The 18,081-nt window shown below is 38.3% G+C and overlaps 1 protein-coding gene across 1 annotated transcript in view; it reads right to left on the bottom strand.

Moving 5' to 3' along the window:
- Positions 1-566: 566 nt before the first annotated feature.
- Positions 567-18,081, bottom strand: part of galnt14 (UDP-N-acetyl-alpha-D-galactosamine:polypeptide N-acetylgalactosaminyltransferase 14 (GalNAc-T14)) — a 49,830-nt gene continuing 32,315 nt past the window's right edge. Inside the window, exons 7-16 of the mRNA XM_072680282.1 lie at positions 17,571-17,658; positions 16,733-16,817; positions 14,887-14,990; positions 13,805-13,931; positions 9,417-9,509; positions 9,155-9,238; positions 8,230-8,374; positions 3,487-3,606; positions 1,352-1,647; positions 567-765 (exon numbers count right to left, since the gene is read on the bottom strand). Coding sequence (XP_072536383.1) covers positions 1,489-1,647; positions 3,487-3,606; positions 8,230-8,374; positions 9,155-9,238; positions 9,417-9,509; positions 13,805-13,931; positions 14,887-14,990; positions 16,733-16,817; positions 17,571-17,658 — 1,005 coding nt within the window. The 3' untranslated portion in view covers positions 567-765; positions 1,352-1,488. The remainder of the gene's footprint in view (positions 766-1,351; positions 1,648-3,486; positions 3,607-8,229; positions 8,375-9,154; positions 9,239-9,416; positions 9,510-13,804; positions 13,932-14,886; positions 14,991-16,732; positions 16,818-17,570; positions 17,659-18,081) is intronic.

Here is an 18,081-nt window from a genome sequence, read left to right as displayed (position 1 = left end):
GAGAGTTTGTGCTGTTTGTGTTGTGTTTAAGAAGCATATGCAGCACATGTGCATTTTTAAAAATTTTTTTTAACCCTTTATTTAAATATGCCATATGCCACTCTGAGCGATGTAATGGAAGGAACACTGTTAGTTCCTTAAAGAAATGTATGAAAAAGAGAGCCTTTTAAATAACATTTCACATAATGAATAGTAAAGCTTGTATATCAATTTAAGTATTTCTCCTAGAATGTGGAAGTTCTGTGAGCTTTAATAATTTTCTTCACTCTCATATCTCAGTTACAAAAATAGTTCTCTTAAAAAACACATCCCTTACTGTTTTTTAAGAACCCTTTTTGGCACCTATATTTTTAGGAGTGGTGAATGTCAGTATTAGCTTTACCATTTCTCTCTCATTGGGAAGGCACCAAGATGTTAGCATCAGATTGACTTAACTGAGAGATGGAGATGCTATAGATCAGATGTGGATCCAGTGACTCCCACAGTACAGCAATCAACACGATTAATATATTAACATGACAGGAACAAGCAACAGGCAGTCACGTCTCTAAGAAAAATAGGCCATTTATTGAATGCTGATGTACAAGCAGATTCATTACACAAGTGCTTTGCTTTGGGATGATTTAAAGGTAAAAAAAAAGTTCTTTGTGCGTATTTCTCCAGTGTTACTTTGAGGGTCTCGCTCAGGTTTGTGCATGTCCGGCAGGCTTGCATGTGCCCAGCTGGTCAATCCTGTTCTGCCATGTGAGTGAGACTCCAGGGATCCTATGAGCAAAACACAATACAATCTTCAGAGGCAAATAAGCACTTTGGGAAACACAGTGCAGGAAGGCAGTGGATTTACCAAAATAACAACAACTTTGAAGTCAATAAATCAGTTGTACTTACACATACACACACAAATGAATATACCTATTGCTGCTGTCCAATGAAAAACATGTATCTACATGTATCTATAGTTTTTAGTAGCTGCTCTGTACACTGTGTGAATCATTCTGGATGAATAGACCAATATAAATGCTCTACATTACTTGGAATAGACTATTATTTTTATAAGAATAACTTATCCTGCACCCTTTTGGAGATACATGTTTTTCATTGGACAGCAACGATATGTATTTGACACTGGTAGTTGCACGTTTTCAACACTGCTGTGTGTCGTGCAATCACATACAAATTGGAGAGTGAGGTTTTTATGTAAATGAGAAGCAAATTTCCCAGCATGGTCGGCAATCAGAAATGCATTGCAGTAAGTGACAACTTGTTTGCATTTTACGACTGTGCCAGAGCTCGTGCAGGGTCTTTATAATGAATATGACCAGCCCATTTTCTCACTGCATTCATGAATTACCTCATATGAGCTACAGATGTCAGGGTGTGAATGGAGTTGGTCAGCAGGGCGTTTGTGGGTCTCCCCGGAAGTGCACACTTGAGCTTCTCCCCCTCTTTTTCTAACTGTCTCTCTGGGCAGGCTTAGATGCAGTAGGATCATGAGAAAGGCATCTCCCATCTCTGTGTGTGGGCTGACGGCTCACACGGGCTGATCACCAGCATCCTGCTGCTCTCCAGGCCATCCAAGGCCATTTCGCTGTCTAGGCAGAAGCGTGAAGCCTGGTGCTCTAGGTGGGTGCCGGATTTCTGCCAGCGCTGAGACATGGAAAATAAAATGCAAACAGGAGTAAAACACACACACACACACACACACACACACACACAAACAATAAATACATAGAGATACATGGCAATAAAAATGAGATCAGGATATGAAGGGAGATGAGTGGAGGTAACACAATATACTGCAGTATTCTGAAAATTAGATGGTATTTCAAAGTTGTGAGGGTTTATTCTGGGTGCAGTTTTCAACTCATCACTAAATTACTATTATGCCATCAATATAACAACAATTGCTAACTGAGTTAGCAGTCTGAGTCAACAGAACTAGCTCCACTACTAGCTGTTCTCGAACATAGTGTTTACAATGTAGTGTTCAAATTACAAATTATTTGTTACATTTTGTTGTTTTACTATTTATTAAGTGAAGTGAAAATGTTATTTTAGTTTCTGGCTACCATGTTAGTTAAATGAAATATATTTTTATTTATTTATTTTTTTTTACTCCATTTCATTTAATAATGCATGACTTACTTGTTTAAGTTTGGGCCTTTTCCACTTAGCATGCTGTAGCCACACCCTGATAGAGGAGGACTTTAAACTATTGTTATATAGACATCGGTACTGCCCAACCCTGCCCTTAATAACATTCCTAAACCCATGATGAAAATAAATTAAATATAACTTTGCATATATGACTTTCAAAGCCTTACTATGTAGCATTTTAACTTAATATAACAGCTTCACTGTGATGCTCCACTGACCTGCAATAGACTGCTAACTGCACTATATAACTGGAGAAGGGCAACACTTGCAAGAACTGTGTAACACTGTGTTATATTTATGTAAAATCTAATAATATCACTGTAACACGTCAGTTCACATGCTTATTTCACTTTCAGTGACATTTCTGTAACTCTCTGAATGTCCAGAAAAAAAGTGTCATTTAAGGGTGGTTCAAGTGCATGAATTCCACTTCCATTTTCCATAGTGATGCTTTAATTTCTATCATATTTGATACATCTTGAATGCATTGCTCACAGCAGTTTTTTTAAACAAGCATTGTTTAAACCCTTATTTTTGAAGTTTTCTAGATTTGAAGGTTTTTTAGAAATCTGTATGTATTTTTTCTGGTGCATGCATGCATCAACCAGGTGGCAGAAATAGGTATTTTTTTATTTATATTACAAAAAACTTAATATAAAAAAGTAATTACTCCAGGCTTTTTATTTGCAATTTTGTTTCTATTGTATTACTTTTCTATTTACTATTTTTAAAACTGATTTAAAGTACACCATTGGACTTTAAGGAGAATTTTGTACTGGGTTTTTTATTTGAAAATGTACACAAACAGAAATATTTTAGGCAATGTACACAGGTGCAAAATAGTGATGTTATTAAAGTAAAACTGAGCTGTAAATAATATAGAAACAGAAAAGGGATTAAGAAACATACTGATGAAGTTTAAGTTTTAATATTGTTTTCAAGTGTTAATTTCTTCAGTTCTTTGACACTGTATTGAAATCATTACATCCTTAATACCTATTCCAAACACAGTCCTTCACAGTCCTACCATGGAAAAAACCTGACTTTTCTCCGTCTACCAAATCCCAGCAGAAAAAGCCTGCCACTCTCTCTGACACCCACCCGAAAAACATCACTCTGACATTTCTGAGGCAACAAATGTGACACAGGAAGCAGTTGCTGTTGGCTCCTGTGAGAAAAAAGCTTCTCCATGGGGGCCTGCCTAATGCTCCAGTTGTCTTGCCAAACTCATAGAGTCTGTGTCAGGAGCCTCCTCTAGGAGCTGTCAGGCTAGACGTAAGTGAAACTTGATTTATGGCCTGTCAGAGAGAGCGTGGTTTGTGCGGTTACCTGTTTGCCATCGCTGATGTTGCAGGGCATGAGCAGGATCTGAGAAGCTGGGAAGGTGGTGGAGACAGACAGGCAGTGCTGCTGCTGCCGAATCTGCTGCCCGTGTGTGTAAACCCACTCCTGCAGAAGACAGTCATGGTTGGATGATTGCTTGATCTGTGCATGTCATAGCACTATTCAGGTGTAAAGTAAAATAAAGTGAGGTACACTTAGTTGGACAGAATACTGTCCATTAATTTACATTTTAAACACCAATTCTGATATTGTCCACTTTTCACTAATATTTTCACTAATATAGTTCTGTCCTAATATTTCACACAACTTATAATTGTGCAGCTTCTTGTGTTTCATCCAAGATTTATAAATACAGTTATGCGAAATAGGACACCCCATGAATATTTAAACATCTAAACATTTTGATCTATATTCTAACAATATTCAAAGATGAAGATAATACAACTAAATGCACGAAACTAAAGAAATGTCTGTAAACATCATTTGCTAAATGGAATTAATAGAAATGACATTTTCTCATGAGGAAAAAGTTAGGACACCCCCACATTTATTGTAACTTAAAATGACTAAAATCAAGTGCAGCACATCAGACGATAAGAACAAAGTTGTCCAAAGCACATAATTCAAGCCAGTACCAGGTTATATTTGGGTTGCTTCTCTATTACAAAACATGTTTATATTAACATGATTCATTTAAGTGACTCATTTAGCTTTCAAAGCTTTCCATATGGTCAGTTTTACAAATGATCACATGGTGTTAGAACACAATGAGGTATATACAGAGATGATACTAATAAAATGCTCATGCTTAATTTTAGACACCGGCCAGCAGTAATGCATAATTAATGGCAAGGACCAAAAGCAGGCTGGTGGAATTAAGAATGTAAGGATTAATGGCAAGTGTGCAGGACTTTATAGCTGTGAGTGAGTGGGTTTACGGGGCTGAGGAGAGAGGCTGAGGCAGATTAGCTGGGTCAGGAAGCAAAGGGCATCTCTCTATTTAATATAATTACACCACAGAACAAAAATGTGATCTGAATTAAATCACATTACCCTGTTGTAAAAAGGCTGCCTTTTATTATGCCCCTGGCTACACAGAGTTTAATGTAATCTAGTGTGTCTCCTCATTGCAATGTGACTTGCCTAACTGTATTAAGTGTTACAGATTCTTAGGGAGCGAGGGCAGCAATATTCATTGCTTCTGTTCTTTTACAAAAGAAGAGGGCATTGATCTGAGTGGCTTTACTTTCTAAACAAAACTGTGAAAGAAACACTTGACTCAGAGATGTTAATGCTGCTAAAAAGATATGTTTGTCATTCAATATATCACTACTTACATTCATCAGCACTTCAAGTATTCTTCTCATTTATGACTGGATCTAGAATGCTCAAAACTATGCAACAGTTCAGTTACAGGCCTGAGACTGCACCCACCACTGTGATATTTATTTCAGAGCATCAGAACTGCAATACATTTCTGAAAGTTTCATACTTGTTGCATTTTATCTACTGATTCCTTATGATGTTTAAGGTTTAAAGTTCATTCATGATTTATGTTTACAAGGTCCCACTGTGAATGTGAATTATTCTCAGTGATGTCTCTCTCTATAAATACCTATTAAATAAATTATCTCAAACATGCAGTACAGTTTATAGGCTCTGATTTTAATTCAGCTTACCCACATGACGAATGCATATTACATATAATTTAGTCGGACACAAGCAAAATAATGGGTAGAGTGGTGCAATAGGTGTTATTTTTGAATAAACAAACTTATGTTCATGTGACTGCTTGCCGCACATGGCTGTGATGCATGTTGCCATTAACATAGCCCTAAATGCATGGATGCCAAAATAGTTTTTTCAAAATAGTTCTGTATAGTAACTTTAGTAATTTTGACATTATCATAATCATAATTAATATTTTAATAAGTCATAAAATGCATACCATCATCAGATAATGAATTAATCAATATAAACACAGTCTTTGGGAGGTTAAATGAAGTTAACACAATGAACAGCATACAAGAATGTGCACTAGTCTTAAGTTATGTCACCTAGCTAGTTATTTTTACATGTATGATGAGGGTGGTGATGCATGTGCTCTATGAGGGTAGTAATACATATGCTTCCCTTAGAGTGAGAATGGGAGGAGCTTATGTTGTAGCAGCACACCTAAACACACTTACTGGTAATGCATTGTAATTCTAATACTTTTTACAATTGTATACCATCTTAAAGGTGCACGTATTTGTCACTGTACAGTGTACACTGCATTGCTGTGAGGATTAGATTGTATTCAGCGACAAGAGTGTTAGGAAGGTCAGGATGTTGAATAATCACCACTCCACCTCATGCCCAACTCCCCCACTCATCCCAAAGGTACTGGATGGAGCACCATCCAGAGAACACAGTTCCTCCACTGCTCCACAGCTTAATTCTGGGGCTTTATACACCTCTAGCCCACACCTTGCATTAGGCATGGTGCAAATAGGTTAATGTGTCTCTACCGAGACTCCTATTCTATTGGCAAGACTTTTCTACAGGGACTAGACAAGCTGTGTGTGCATTTGCACATCTGTGTTAGCAATAGTTACAACTTAAATTAGATAAATGCATTCATTAGAAGGAGTGTTCATAAACATTCTGTGTTTGATGGGGTTGAGGTCACGGGTCTGTGTGAGTCAATTTTGTTCTTCCACACCAAACTCACCCAACCATGGGTAGTAGTTGGAAGTGTTCCAAAAAATTAAGATTTCCCTTCTGAGTTCCCTCCTGGAACTAAGGGGTCTAGGCCAGCCCTTGACAAACTACCCCATAGCATTATCCCTCCTCCACCAATGCAGTGCCACCAATCCTCCTCCTCCATGCAGTGCTTGACCCATTCTTTCACTATTGTGTGTAAAAGCAGACTGCATGACTAGGTAATTGGTTTTATACACATGTTACAAAGGGACTGAATATAACACCTCAATTCAGTGATTAAGAGATGAGTGCCCATACATCTGTTCATATGGTGTATGTCTGCCACACCCACATGCACCAAGACCGTGATCTTGTGAAAAGCAGGCCCTATAACTTTAGGAGAAAAAGGAAAGACTAAAGATGGAGCATTTATACATTTTCCGATTCAGATCAACATATCTTTAGTAATGTCCTTTTAGTATTGATCTGAGGTGAGAAGTGAAAGTAATTGCTGCATTTGATGATGAGATTATGGATGATGGAGCAGGCCAGGGCAGTAAGAACAGAATAAATTTTTGATGAAGCTTTAAACTGTCAGTGAGCACTGGATATTACAGTGGAAATTGCAGGTGCTCTGTATGTCTCCTAAACACACAGTTCATTGTGTTTCTATGTTAGACACAACCTTTGCATTCATGCAATTAATTGTTAAAAACGTAACAGCTATATCATTGTTTCACCTGCATTTACGCATACTTATTACAGATTACAGTTATAATGTGTTTTCTTAGTGCAAATATTTAGAATGAAATATTTTTCTCATGACATTTCAATGAGCTACAGGCAGATAATGATGACACATAATAAATATCAGAACCTATGCTATGTGGTTTCATGGGAACTGATAGATGCATTGATAATGGATGGTTTGTTGTGGGTGCGTTTGTGGGTGGAGATTGATGTGGGAAACTCAAATATGAAAGGTTTCTTTCTTGAGAGGTTTCTGATCTTTTCATTAAAGACAGCAAAAAAATGTGTGAATTTTACTCAAACCAGTTGCCATCATTCTATTAATTTATAGTGTAGCTATAGATGTGAGCTGAAAGCAGTAATTCGTTTCTCCACCATTTCCTTTAAAAATCTCGGTGACTGACTGAAGCCCTGCCCAATGCTGTAGTTTAGTGGCTGATGCATGGGTATGTCAGAGTGCTAATTTGACGTGTTGCCAAGCACTGGTGTCTACTGTTCATCAAAAATCATTCTCATTCAAATTTAATGGCAAGCAATACGTTTTTAATGCATACAAAAATGCTTGTGTAAACAAGGCATCTCATGGTCAGGTGTTTTATCATTCAGTGTGGCCAAAGAGTGCCTACTATGCTCAGTAAGGGCCATTTGATTACCAGTGTAAGATGACCAACCCTAAATAACTCTTTGTGTGTGCTGTGTATTGGCAGGTATTGTGAGGAGTATGTACAAAATAATGTAAGAAATGCAGCAAGTGTGTCTTTTTTTTGTTTTAAGTTTGACATGACTTAGTTAATTTACTTAATTTACTTACTTAATTTTTTCCCCTAAACAAACACTGTATCCAACTATTCTTCATGTGAGCGGTCAGTTAGTAAAGTATTACACTGCTAGTTGAACTGTGTATAACTATGTAAGTGACAAACAATACACTCGGTTTGCAGCCTGCCAGTAAATGCACAGAAAAAGCTGTGATGCAAAATTCAAACTTCTGGCACCATTTTGCAGTTTTAGCCTTAAATGTAACCCTGACAATTTCTGTCATGTGTCCAGAGCAGACAACTGTTGGTACAAGTCACTAGTCAGCATTTAGCTTTTTAAACAAAAACTTGTTTAATGTCTGACTGATAAACAGATGTGGGTACACATGCAAGTGTCCTGTCAATTGAGGTGCTGTTGGCAAGAGTCTTATAATGGCCACTTATTGTGTAAGGTATTTTATACAGTCTGTCTGAAGCTGAGACTGTAACAGTTACTCCAGTGTTTGTAACCTTATCACAGGTGTTGCTGTCGTACCTGATTGATTGCTGGAACGTCCTTGGTGCCAATGCAGGAGGCCAGTGCAAGCACAGGCAGGTCCTGTCCCTCCATAAGATGAGCCTCCAGACAGTTCTGCCTCTGCCGTATCACTCCGGACTTCCCATCTGAATCATCTGGAACTCTGAAACAGGAGTGGAATACTGTAAGGTCGGTCAAGTTTTAGCTTCAAAACTCATATAGTATTCAAAACTGATTTAGTATTGGCTTAATTTTGGTCTGGTATGCTGGCCCACAATGTCTTTCCTCCTTGATCAATGTATAGCCACTCACAGAAATATATCAGGAAACCCCATCAGAGATTCAACCAATCAAACGGCCTGGCACATCAATGAATATTTGTATTGGAGCTGAGTATTCATACTGCTCTAGGGCAGAATACAGTCCAGTGTTAATGCTGCCTGAGACCTGATTTGCTAGTCATAAAAAGATGCATGGAAATGTACAGAGCTAGGTTGGCACATCCATTCATCAGACTCGGCAGAACACACAGCTCCAGTGGAGGAAGATGGAACACCTTGTAAGTAATGGAAGAGCTAGCCAGGCCCACAGCCCAACAGACTTTTAAGCTGTGGAGGAATACAATTACACTCTCTTCCTCTCTCTCTCTCACACACACACACACACACACACACACACACAAAATGAAGTTGTGGTTTGGTTTCTATTCATGTGATAGAATGGGTTCAAAACAACGGTGTTAGCGGAGTATCTGCAACACTGGGCAGAAAATGTCCCCCTGGAGACCAATGAGGGCAGACAGATCAGCACTCTTTGTAAGAGGAGCTTCTTACAAAGAAAAGTCATTCATCACACAGAAAAATAAAGACATGTGAATAACCACACATAATCCTCCAGTGCCACTCAAGCACAGACACACATACGCTAGCTCACACACACTCACTTGAGCTCTGGATAGACGCTGTCCAGATACCACTTGAAGGATCTGCACTTGAGAGTCTTTCGCAGTTCTTGCCTGCCGCGAATGCTGATAAGAGAGGAGGAGAAAGAGCAGAAAGAGAGAGCAACCTTTCCAATAATGGCCTCCTCTTATCATAACACACAACAATTTTCTCTCACCCCCCACATACACACAAACACACACACACACACACACACACACACACACACACACACACACACACAGAAAGTCTTCAGTGACTCACTCTCCATAGGACTTGCCCCTGGCCGCTGGCCGTGCTGAATAGTAGAAGAGTTTGAACTCATCCATCCACACTTCAGCAGTGCGCCTGGTGTTTCTGAAACCAAACACCACACAGTGAACCTCAAACCAATCCAACCAACCCAGTGCTTCACAAATAGAAAAAAACATTAATTGTATGTTATAAATAATATTACTCAAACAGACTAATGAAGCCTTGATGCGACATGGTCAAAGCAGAGCTCCGCTATTTTTGACCAAAAATTGTTATAAGAGCTGATGTGTTTCGCTATGTGTAGCATAACCCCAATGGAGACAGATTTTAGGGGGCGGAAGAAAAGAGGCAGCAGAAACTCCAATAATTGTAAAAGTTCTAGTGAGAACCACACTTTAGTAGTTTTTCTTTGGCTTCACTCAGTAAAGCTTTTGTGAAAGCAAAATAATTAAACACTAGAAAAACATGCAATTCTGAACTAAAACACTGATATAGAACATAGATTAACAAGATATTACAAAAAGTGAAGTACAATCATAAACAATGATATGTAATAATAATAATAATACACCGCATGACACTGCTTTTTGGCAGTGCTTCTAAATGAGCATTTTCTCAAGCTGCTAGGTATCAATAGACCAAAGATGTTATGATTCATTAGAACTTAGGCCAGAAACTCTCAGAAACCTGAGAGTGAGTCAAACAGATGGCTTAACTCCACCTTCATTTTTCCAAACCACTTAAATAACAACGGCCATTAGCTTAAAGCAGCATGAGTGTAGACAGCACTAGATACTTCAAATCTAAAACTTGTCTAAACTGTATAAATACACACAATATATATATATATATATATATATATATATATATATATATATATATATATATATATGTGTGTGTGTGTGTGTGTGTGTGTGTGTGTGTGTGTGTGTGTGTGTGTGTGTTTGTGTGTGTGTATCTATGAACACACTGTCACAACAAATAAAATTGGCATTGGCAAAGTTAGGCATACATTAACACCTCTAGCAATTATTAGTTAACCCTAACATATGTGGAAACACACTACACACAGGCCAAAAAGTGTGTTGTACTTTTCTGTTAATATTTCATAGAGTTTTGTGCTGAGCTGTTTTCCCAAAGGCAAAATGTAATAAAGAAAGCACAATCTATGCAGCACATTTTTCCTGGTCAGAAAGAAAAGCTAGAGGATCTAAATGTACAGTAAATAGTCAGCAAAGAGAAGCAGAAAACACTGCACAGGGTCTGCAGCAAACCAGTGGAGAAAATGTGCTAATAAACATATTTAGCAAATTCAAAACTACTGTTTAACCACCCCAAGGACAATGCAATATAACATTTATAGTGCATTTATAGTGATACATTTATAGTGCTGTTGTGCTCATCCTGTTGCAGGAGCACTCGTCCTACTATGCAGCTGTTTATGTAAGAGTCAGAATCTAAGCATATCCCTTATACCAAGGTTAGTTAAAAAGCTACAAAACTAAGCAAAACACTCTGTGAAATTTATGTGGAAGTACCCTTGGCACTTATGAAACGTATAATAGTTTGCCTGATTCACAGTATGTCCAAATGTTTGCAGACACCTGCAAGAAATTAAACACTACGGAGAATGAAGTTCCACCACTCCACAGCTCAGAGTAGGACTGCTTTATACCCTTCTTGTCTATACTTGGCATTGGGCATGGTGACTTGCTCCAGAGCATTCGATTTTGTTGACAGTGCCTTTCTTTGGAGATTCTAAAAGCTTATGTGCATCCAACTCAACGACTGTATCAGCAATGGGTGCGCTCTAGTTGTTAAAATTTCGACTTGCGTAAAGCATTACACTTTTCCTCTTTTCGTCTATTGTTCCTATTGTTACTGTTCACTACTAACTATGTGCACATAAATGGCTCCTGAAGCATCCTTATAATAAAAAAACAAGATTTTCTTGTTTCAGCATGTTTGTTTCAGTTACTACAGAGTAATTTTCCTCTTCTAATATTGATTAAAACCTGATTGAACACTAACTAAAATGTTGCAAGGCCATCTGTTGCTAAATCTGTAGAAGGTACAGAAAAAATGTACTTTTTTTTGAGTGTTACATAAGCTGAGAGAGACACTGGTGCTGATGTATGAGAGTCATGTCACTTTATCTAGTATATACCTGTACAAATACTGACCACTGTAGTAGAGACATCTGCTTTGTTCATACACATTGTAGGTTTGTATTTAGAGACTACAGCACAGTTTGCGTTAGCCTCCCTTTATCAGCAGTCTCTTCATCAGTGAACCACTGCTATTCTAAAACCCCAGCAATGTCACTGCTATTAATGTTAATGTCACTATATTCATATATATATATATATATATATATATATATATATATATATATATATATATATATATATATATTCATTACTGGTGACCCCTACCATATATATTAGTTGATATGGTGCCATTGCCAAGATATTAAATATTTGCTCAAGAATTGGGACACCTTTAGTGATTGGAAGAAGGTCTCTTTTACTTTGTCCCGTGGTCACACACTGCTGTCTATGCCGTAATGGCATGATCTAGTCTATAGCATTCTGGACGCACAGGCATAGTCTCTTTAAAAGTAGAGAATGGTCAACTGTATTAAAGGCTTTAGGGAGATCATTGAAGATGGCTGCACAGTGTTATATGGCAGGTAAGAAAGCATCTAGAATGAGTGTAGCGGCAGAAACTGCGCTGTGACGTCCTCTAAACTGTTAGTCTAAAATTACTGAATTTACATGGAAAATCTTAAGTTTAGGTCATTTACTAAGGACTATAATTTTCTTTGTCAAGCATGACAAGCATTGGCCTAATATTGGCCTAAAATTATTAAGACATGAAGCATCACTTGCTTTGTGGAGTGGAATTAGGTGTGCAGTTTCAGAAAATTCTGCTTGATGAAATAGAAAGGTATAAAATGTAAGGTATGTGTTCTAAGATGACCAGGACACAAGCTTCAAAAAAAGGAGTCCAACCTGTTCTTTCCTGTGTTATTTTAGTATTGATGGTGTTGAGGGCTTTAGCTACTACATGAGGAGAGGAAGGCTGAATTGTAAAAAGACCATGGCTTTCAGCATGGGGTGTATGTATTACACTGGGTGGGATTTTTGTTTTGCCATCGTCAAATAAATGTCCAGATGCTTCAAAGTGGGTATTAAATGCTTGGCAGAGCTCTCTCTGATCAGTGATTTGACACTCATTTAGTAAGACTGGATGGGTTGAAGTAGGCTCTGATTTGTTTTTAAGTGTAATAACTGTCTTTAACAAAAAAATTTAAGTCTGTAGGTAGTAATCAGATTTAGCCTTTCAAATGTAGTACTTTTATTTCTTAACACTTTGAAAAAAAGCCATTGGTCTCTAGTCCCATTCTAGTCCCAAATTTTTATATGGGTCATGTTTGTTTACCACTGCTAAAAATACTTGATCTAGTGCTAAGTTGACATCTGGGATTTCTTTTAAATATATATAGACTTTTTTGTGCTGGTGCTCCTAATTCATTCTATAGGACAATGGTCACTAATACCAGGGTTAAATACACTTGTAGCTGTAATTCTGTTAAGATTGTTTGGAAAAGATTAGATCTATAATGTTGGGGTCTGTTGGGATCACTGTTGTCTAATGTGTTCAAAAGCAACTTTGAAACAAAAAGCTGTGCTGCCATGTTCTTTTCAGAAAAAAGAGTCCCCTGGCAACCCTTCCATACAACCCATACTTGTTCAGTCTTTTTCTAATTATACTGTCATGGACCTGAACATGTAACATGTTAACTGAGGCCTGTAGAGTCTGAGATGTACATCTTGGGTTTTTGTAATTTCTCATGGCCTTTCCACTTCATAATCTTTCTCACTTAGAATTATGTACTTTTTATTGTTTGAAAATGTCCCAGATTTATCTTCAGCAACAACTACTTCCCTAAGATTATTGCTGATGTATTTCCTCCTTGGCATTTTATATATATGTATATATACACATATATATACAGTTTTGTACAATTTTAGAGGGGAAAAAGGAAATATGCATCTGGAAATAAGTCTGGCCACCCCAACGGGATTTAAACTGGCAAACATTTACCAAGGTCTCAGACTTTCATTAGCACGTTATAGCTATGGCTTTAAAAAAAAATGAAAGGCCTAGTTATCCAAATTTCAAAGCTTTATAAATACTTCTATAAACCTGTTCTAACAATCAGCAGCTCCTCAGCGTTGCTGCCTAGGACTCTGAAAAGTTGCATAATTAATGCTCACAAAGCAAAGAGAAAGCTATCTGAAGATACCATATGTATTTTCAAGTATGATGCATGACGATTTTGGGCTAGTCAAAAGATTATCTAAGTATGAGTTCTGCTAAAGGGGTCTTACTTGATGTAAGTGTTGGCATTTCCCTCTGGGAAGATGTAAGGGTGTTTCTTGCGGAAGACATGGCCGACTCTGCTGCAAGGGATGATCTCCAGACTTCCCCCACACATCCACACTCTGAACGAGATCTCTGCAGGGCATGTGCAGGGACCAGTAATACATCGGTCTTAAGCTTTTACGTTCAAAGCAACAGTCAGTGTTTTTTACAGTTACATTGCATATTACTATTTATATATATATTACTAATGGCGATGGCACTCATCTGAATGGTGTTGGATCAGAAAAAATGGTCTGCTCAGATTCAGATACATTTAACAAACATCATAAAGTTTAGCATAAACCTTACATTCATTTACACTATCAGTGGTATTTAGGTTATTTTTAGGTTAACCGAATAAAAAATGTGATTTTGTTTCATTGGCTTTGTATCTCTATTAACTATTAGTATATCAAAATAAATAGTCTGAGAATGTGTAAGTAACTTGTCTACATGCATGATTGTGCAGCAGGCCTCTGGGATATGGGCTCACTCTCACAGCAATGCGGATTAGATCATACGGTTGAAATCTCCTGTCTAAATATGCCTCTGCCCCATGCTCGTCTGCAATTACTTGCACAGTGGCTTGTGTGAATAGACGGTTCTTCTGAATGGCTGAGTCTAATTCTGTTTTAAGTGAGCAGTTTTAATGCCAGTTATGTTTTCGAGCCTCCTGTAGTGGTAACTACCTGATTTGTCATCATGAATATACAACAGTCTGTCTCTTTCTGACTTGAGTTTAATTTAATGTTCTATGCTGGGAATGGCCACTTTTAAACATCAGTAGGAGTAAAGAGTCCATTGTGCCTGAGTCTCTCTCTCTCTATGTATATGGCCTTCCCCTTAGCTATTAAATATGACCCAGCAGTCTTGAGGGGAGGAAACAAAAAAAAAAAAACTACTGTACCGTCCACGAAAAAACAGGCACAGTTTAAGGACATTAAATTTTAAATGTACTGCTTTTAAAAGAATGTTACGTGTTGCTGTGGCCCACATGTGTGAGAAAAGCCTGAGCTGTATGTGCTAAAGGCTTCAAGCGGAAACTCACCAAAATTCTCCCCCCCCCAGATGTCCATGGCTGTGTCATATTTCCCAAGATGGTTGAACCAAGACTTGTCAATCACAAAGAGTCCTCCAGCTATAATTGGTGTCCTGGTGGATTTAAAAGTAAACGTGATTAGCTTAATGTTTAAGTAGAAATCTAACAATACAAATGATTAAAAGACTTGATTACTCTTTTATATATGACAACTTATCTGTGAAAGACTAGGACTGAAGGAAAAATCTAATTTTGCCCTTACCCCACAATTGATCACCCAGGTTAGTGGTCAGATTCATGAGCACAGCAAGATTAAATCATACTTGCCTCTGATCTCAGACTTGCTCATGTTGTTTCAGTATTATGTTTTATAATTTAGTTTTTAATAATAATTAGCTGTAGAATGTAATGTAATCTTTCACTGGTAAAAAAAGAGAATTCTTATCATCCAGAGGAATTTCTACAGCACCTGTGACTGAAATGAAAACCTTACTATCATGTTACATGCGTTATTTGTTATTTTGGCGTAGATGACAAAATAGCCAGCAGCGCTGTAAGTGCAGCCCATAGTAAAGAAGCTGGGCTGTATTATCTGTGACTCACATTTTCAGGGACAACATGGAGCTTTTTCTGTTTCTCTAGGCTAAATCCCCTCCCTTTTGTTGCTTGTCTCCCCCCTGGCCTGTCAGGCTGAGTAAGTGTGTTCATAAAAAGAGGCTCAGGGGAGAGAAATCATCCATGAACAACGCTGAAAAACTGCAGGCTACAGGCGTTACCGAATCCGACTGTGCTTATTAGGGGATGCACGCCTGCTGTGTCTGTCCATTGAATGATTTTGCGTGATGCAAATAAAAATCGAAAACAACAAAGAGATGTTAACCTGACAATATGACCAGAAGTGCCACCACTCACAATGAGACACTCTTTATTAAAAAGACAAAGGAATAGTCCCCATAGAACCTGTCCTGGTACAATTTACTTAATGCTGACAGGCATAAGGGAAATGGTCAGGTTGATGTCAGGTCAAGGAAAAAGTTTGATGGCTGTCAACACTGTCACTGTCACTGACTTGGCAGAGAGTATTCTTTAAACCAATATACCCACTGTTTTCTACCATATGTGCCTTTTGTCATTCATCACACACACACACAAGCACACAACACTTTTCTGTTTTTCTCTGTAAAATTATTTTAAAAACAAACAAACACACACACACACACACACACACACAAACACACACACACTTCCTACTGTCTCATACATCTGCTCTACCCCTCATGTGCAAGCAGTGGTGCTGAGAGGCCCAGGCTGTCTGTAGCATTGCAGCAGTGCAGAAGCATGCAGGCTCTGAATGATGCCTCAGTCTTGCTCTGCCTCACTGCCTGCTTATCTGAGCCATTAACAGCCTTCATTACAAGGAGAGAGAGAGAGAGAGAGAGAGAGAGAGAGAGAGAGATTGGTGGTAGTGTACTGCTGAGAGTAACAAAGCTACTCTCTATGTAAATGAAAGAAAGAGTAGTAATAAAGGAAGCATATCATTCACTGGATTCATAAGGCTGAAATCGCTTTGAACACTCCCAAGTGTGGCATAATTACATTACTTTGGTTCTTTTCCAACACTGAATTTCTCTACAGAGATCAATGCTCTTCCGTTTCATCAAAGAGTTCTTCAGGAATATCTCAAACTAACAAGAAGCCACAGAAAGAAAGAATCATACTGCGGAGGAGAATTCTATAAGCAGACCCCAGACTCTCTCAGGCTAGCGGTCACCAAAATGACCTGTTTTTCCCCTCTGTGTTCTCTCAGAAATAGGAATAGTGTCTAATACCCCTTTTAGCACTTCCTTTCACCTACTTAATCGGTTCTGTGGGGTCGGCTCTCTTGGCTCTCTTCTCTGCAGACAGCTGCTCCCACTTGAAGTGGAGACTCCAGTCAAAGCCTGAAGCACAGAGAGAAAGAGAGAGAGAGAGAGAGAGAGAGAGAGAGAGAGAGAGAGAGAAAGAAAGAAAGAAAGAGAGAGAGAGAGAGGTAAACAGAAAAAATATGTTTTCATCTTTACCTGTTGTCGTATTTGAGATTATGTGTTGACTGAGCTTTTGGACCAGGGCCCAACCAATACATCAATACATCACATAGTTTACATTAAAACTCTACTGACAAAACATTAATATATTTCACACCATATTCACTGACAGGCTAGTGAGTGCTGCGCTGGTATGAGTGTATATTAGATTTTTTTTTAGTAAACACTGTCTCTGTGTCTCTGGACACCATAATCGTTGTAGAGGCTCTTTGCAGAAGCAAATTAGCCCTAAAGGCATGCCACCAATTGTAAATAGGAGCTGTCAGCTAAATTAAATTTCCAGGCTTCAGAAAATCTTTGTCTCTGATTCACTGAAGAAAAGAACTGCACCATTCCACAACAAAATCTTTATTTAAATTGTGCGAAAGAAACCTTAACTGTGGCTCAGTAATAAAAGTCAGTGTCTGAAAAGGCAAAATACAACGTGGACCCGGTACTACTTATAAAGTATTTAAGGTTTTTGACCATATAAGATTATAATATTATTAGCCCTCAGCTCCTTAAATTTGGAATAAGTGACTACATTTACACATCGATTGGGCCCTCTATATTACATATCATGAGAGAATGCAAATCTTGTGAAGACACAGAGCAGTACAGGATTCTTACCACCACGTAGGTCTGAGGAAGCAGCGACGTAGGCGAATGAGTCCATGTTGATAATGTCAATCACTGGGCTGGCAACGCAGCTTGGGTCCTGAAATGAACGAGGCTTGTCGTAAATCAGCTTGTTCAAGTTTAATTAAGAAACAGCTGCATTTCTGTGGCAATTTAAGGCATCATTTTAATTCAGGCATAGGGTAAAGTGAATCAGGGGCAAGGCAATGCAACGGTTAAGCGGATAATAAGGCAGCTTTGGGTTTTTTCGGCTTGACTTCACATCTAAAGAGGGGGAAAAATCAATGAGCACTGGGATTATCTGAGTTAAGAGCGGGTGAACATGTCATGTACACACAGGCGATACTTCCACACAAATACATAACACACACACACACACATATAACAAACACACACACACAAACACGCCTCTAAATCTTCTCCAGACACTGGGTGCTTTGACCGCATCATTCAATCCCTTCATGCTCTGTGAACATCACCCCTGTGAGAAATGTCCTCTTGT

The sequence above is a fragment of the Salminus brasiliensis genome, chromosome 1 (genome assembly GCF_030463535.1).
Source record: "Salminus brasiliensis chromosome 1, fSalBra1.hap2, whole genome shotgun sequence".
NCBI classification, from domain to species: Eukaryota; Metazoa; Chordata; class Actinopteri; order Characiformes; family Bryconidae; genus Salminus; species Salminus brasiliensis.
Note: the sequence above shows the minus strand (reverse complement) of the source record. Positions and strands in the feature narration are given on the sequence as shown.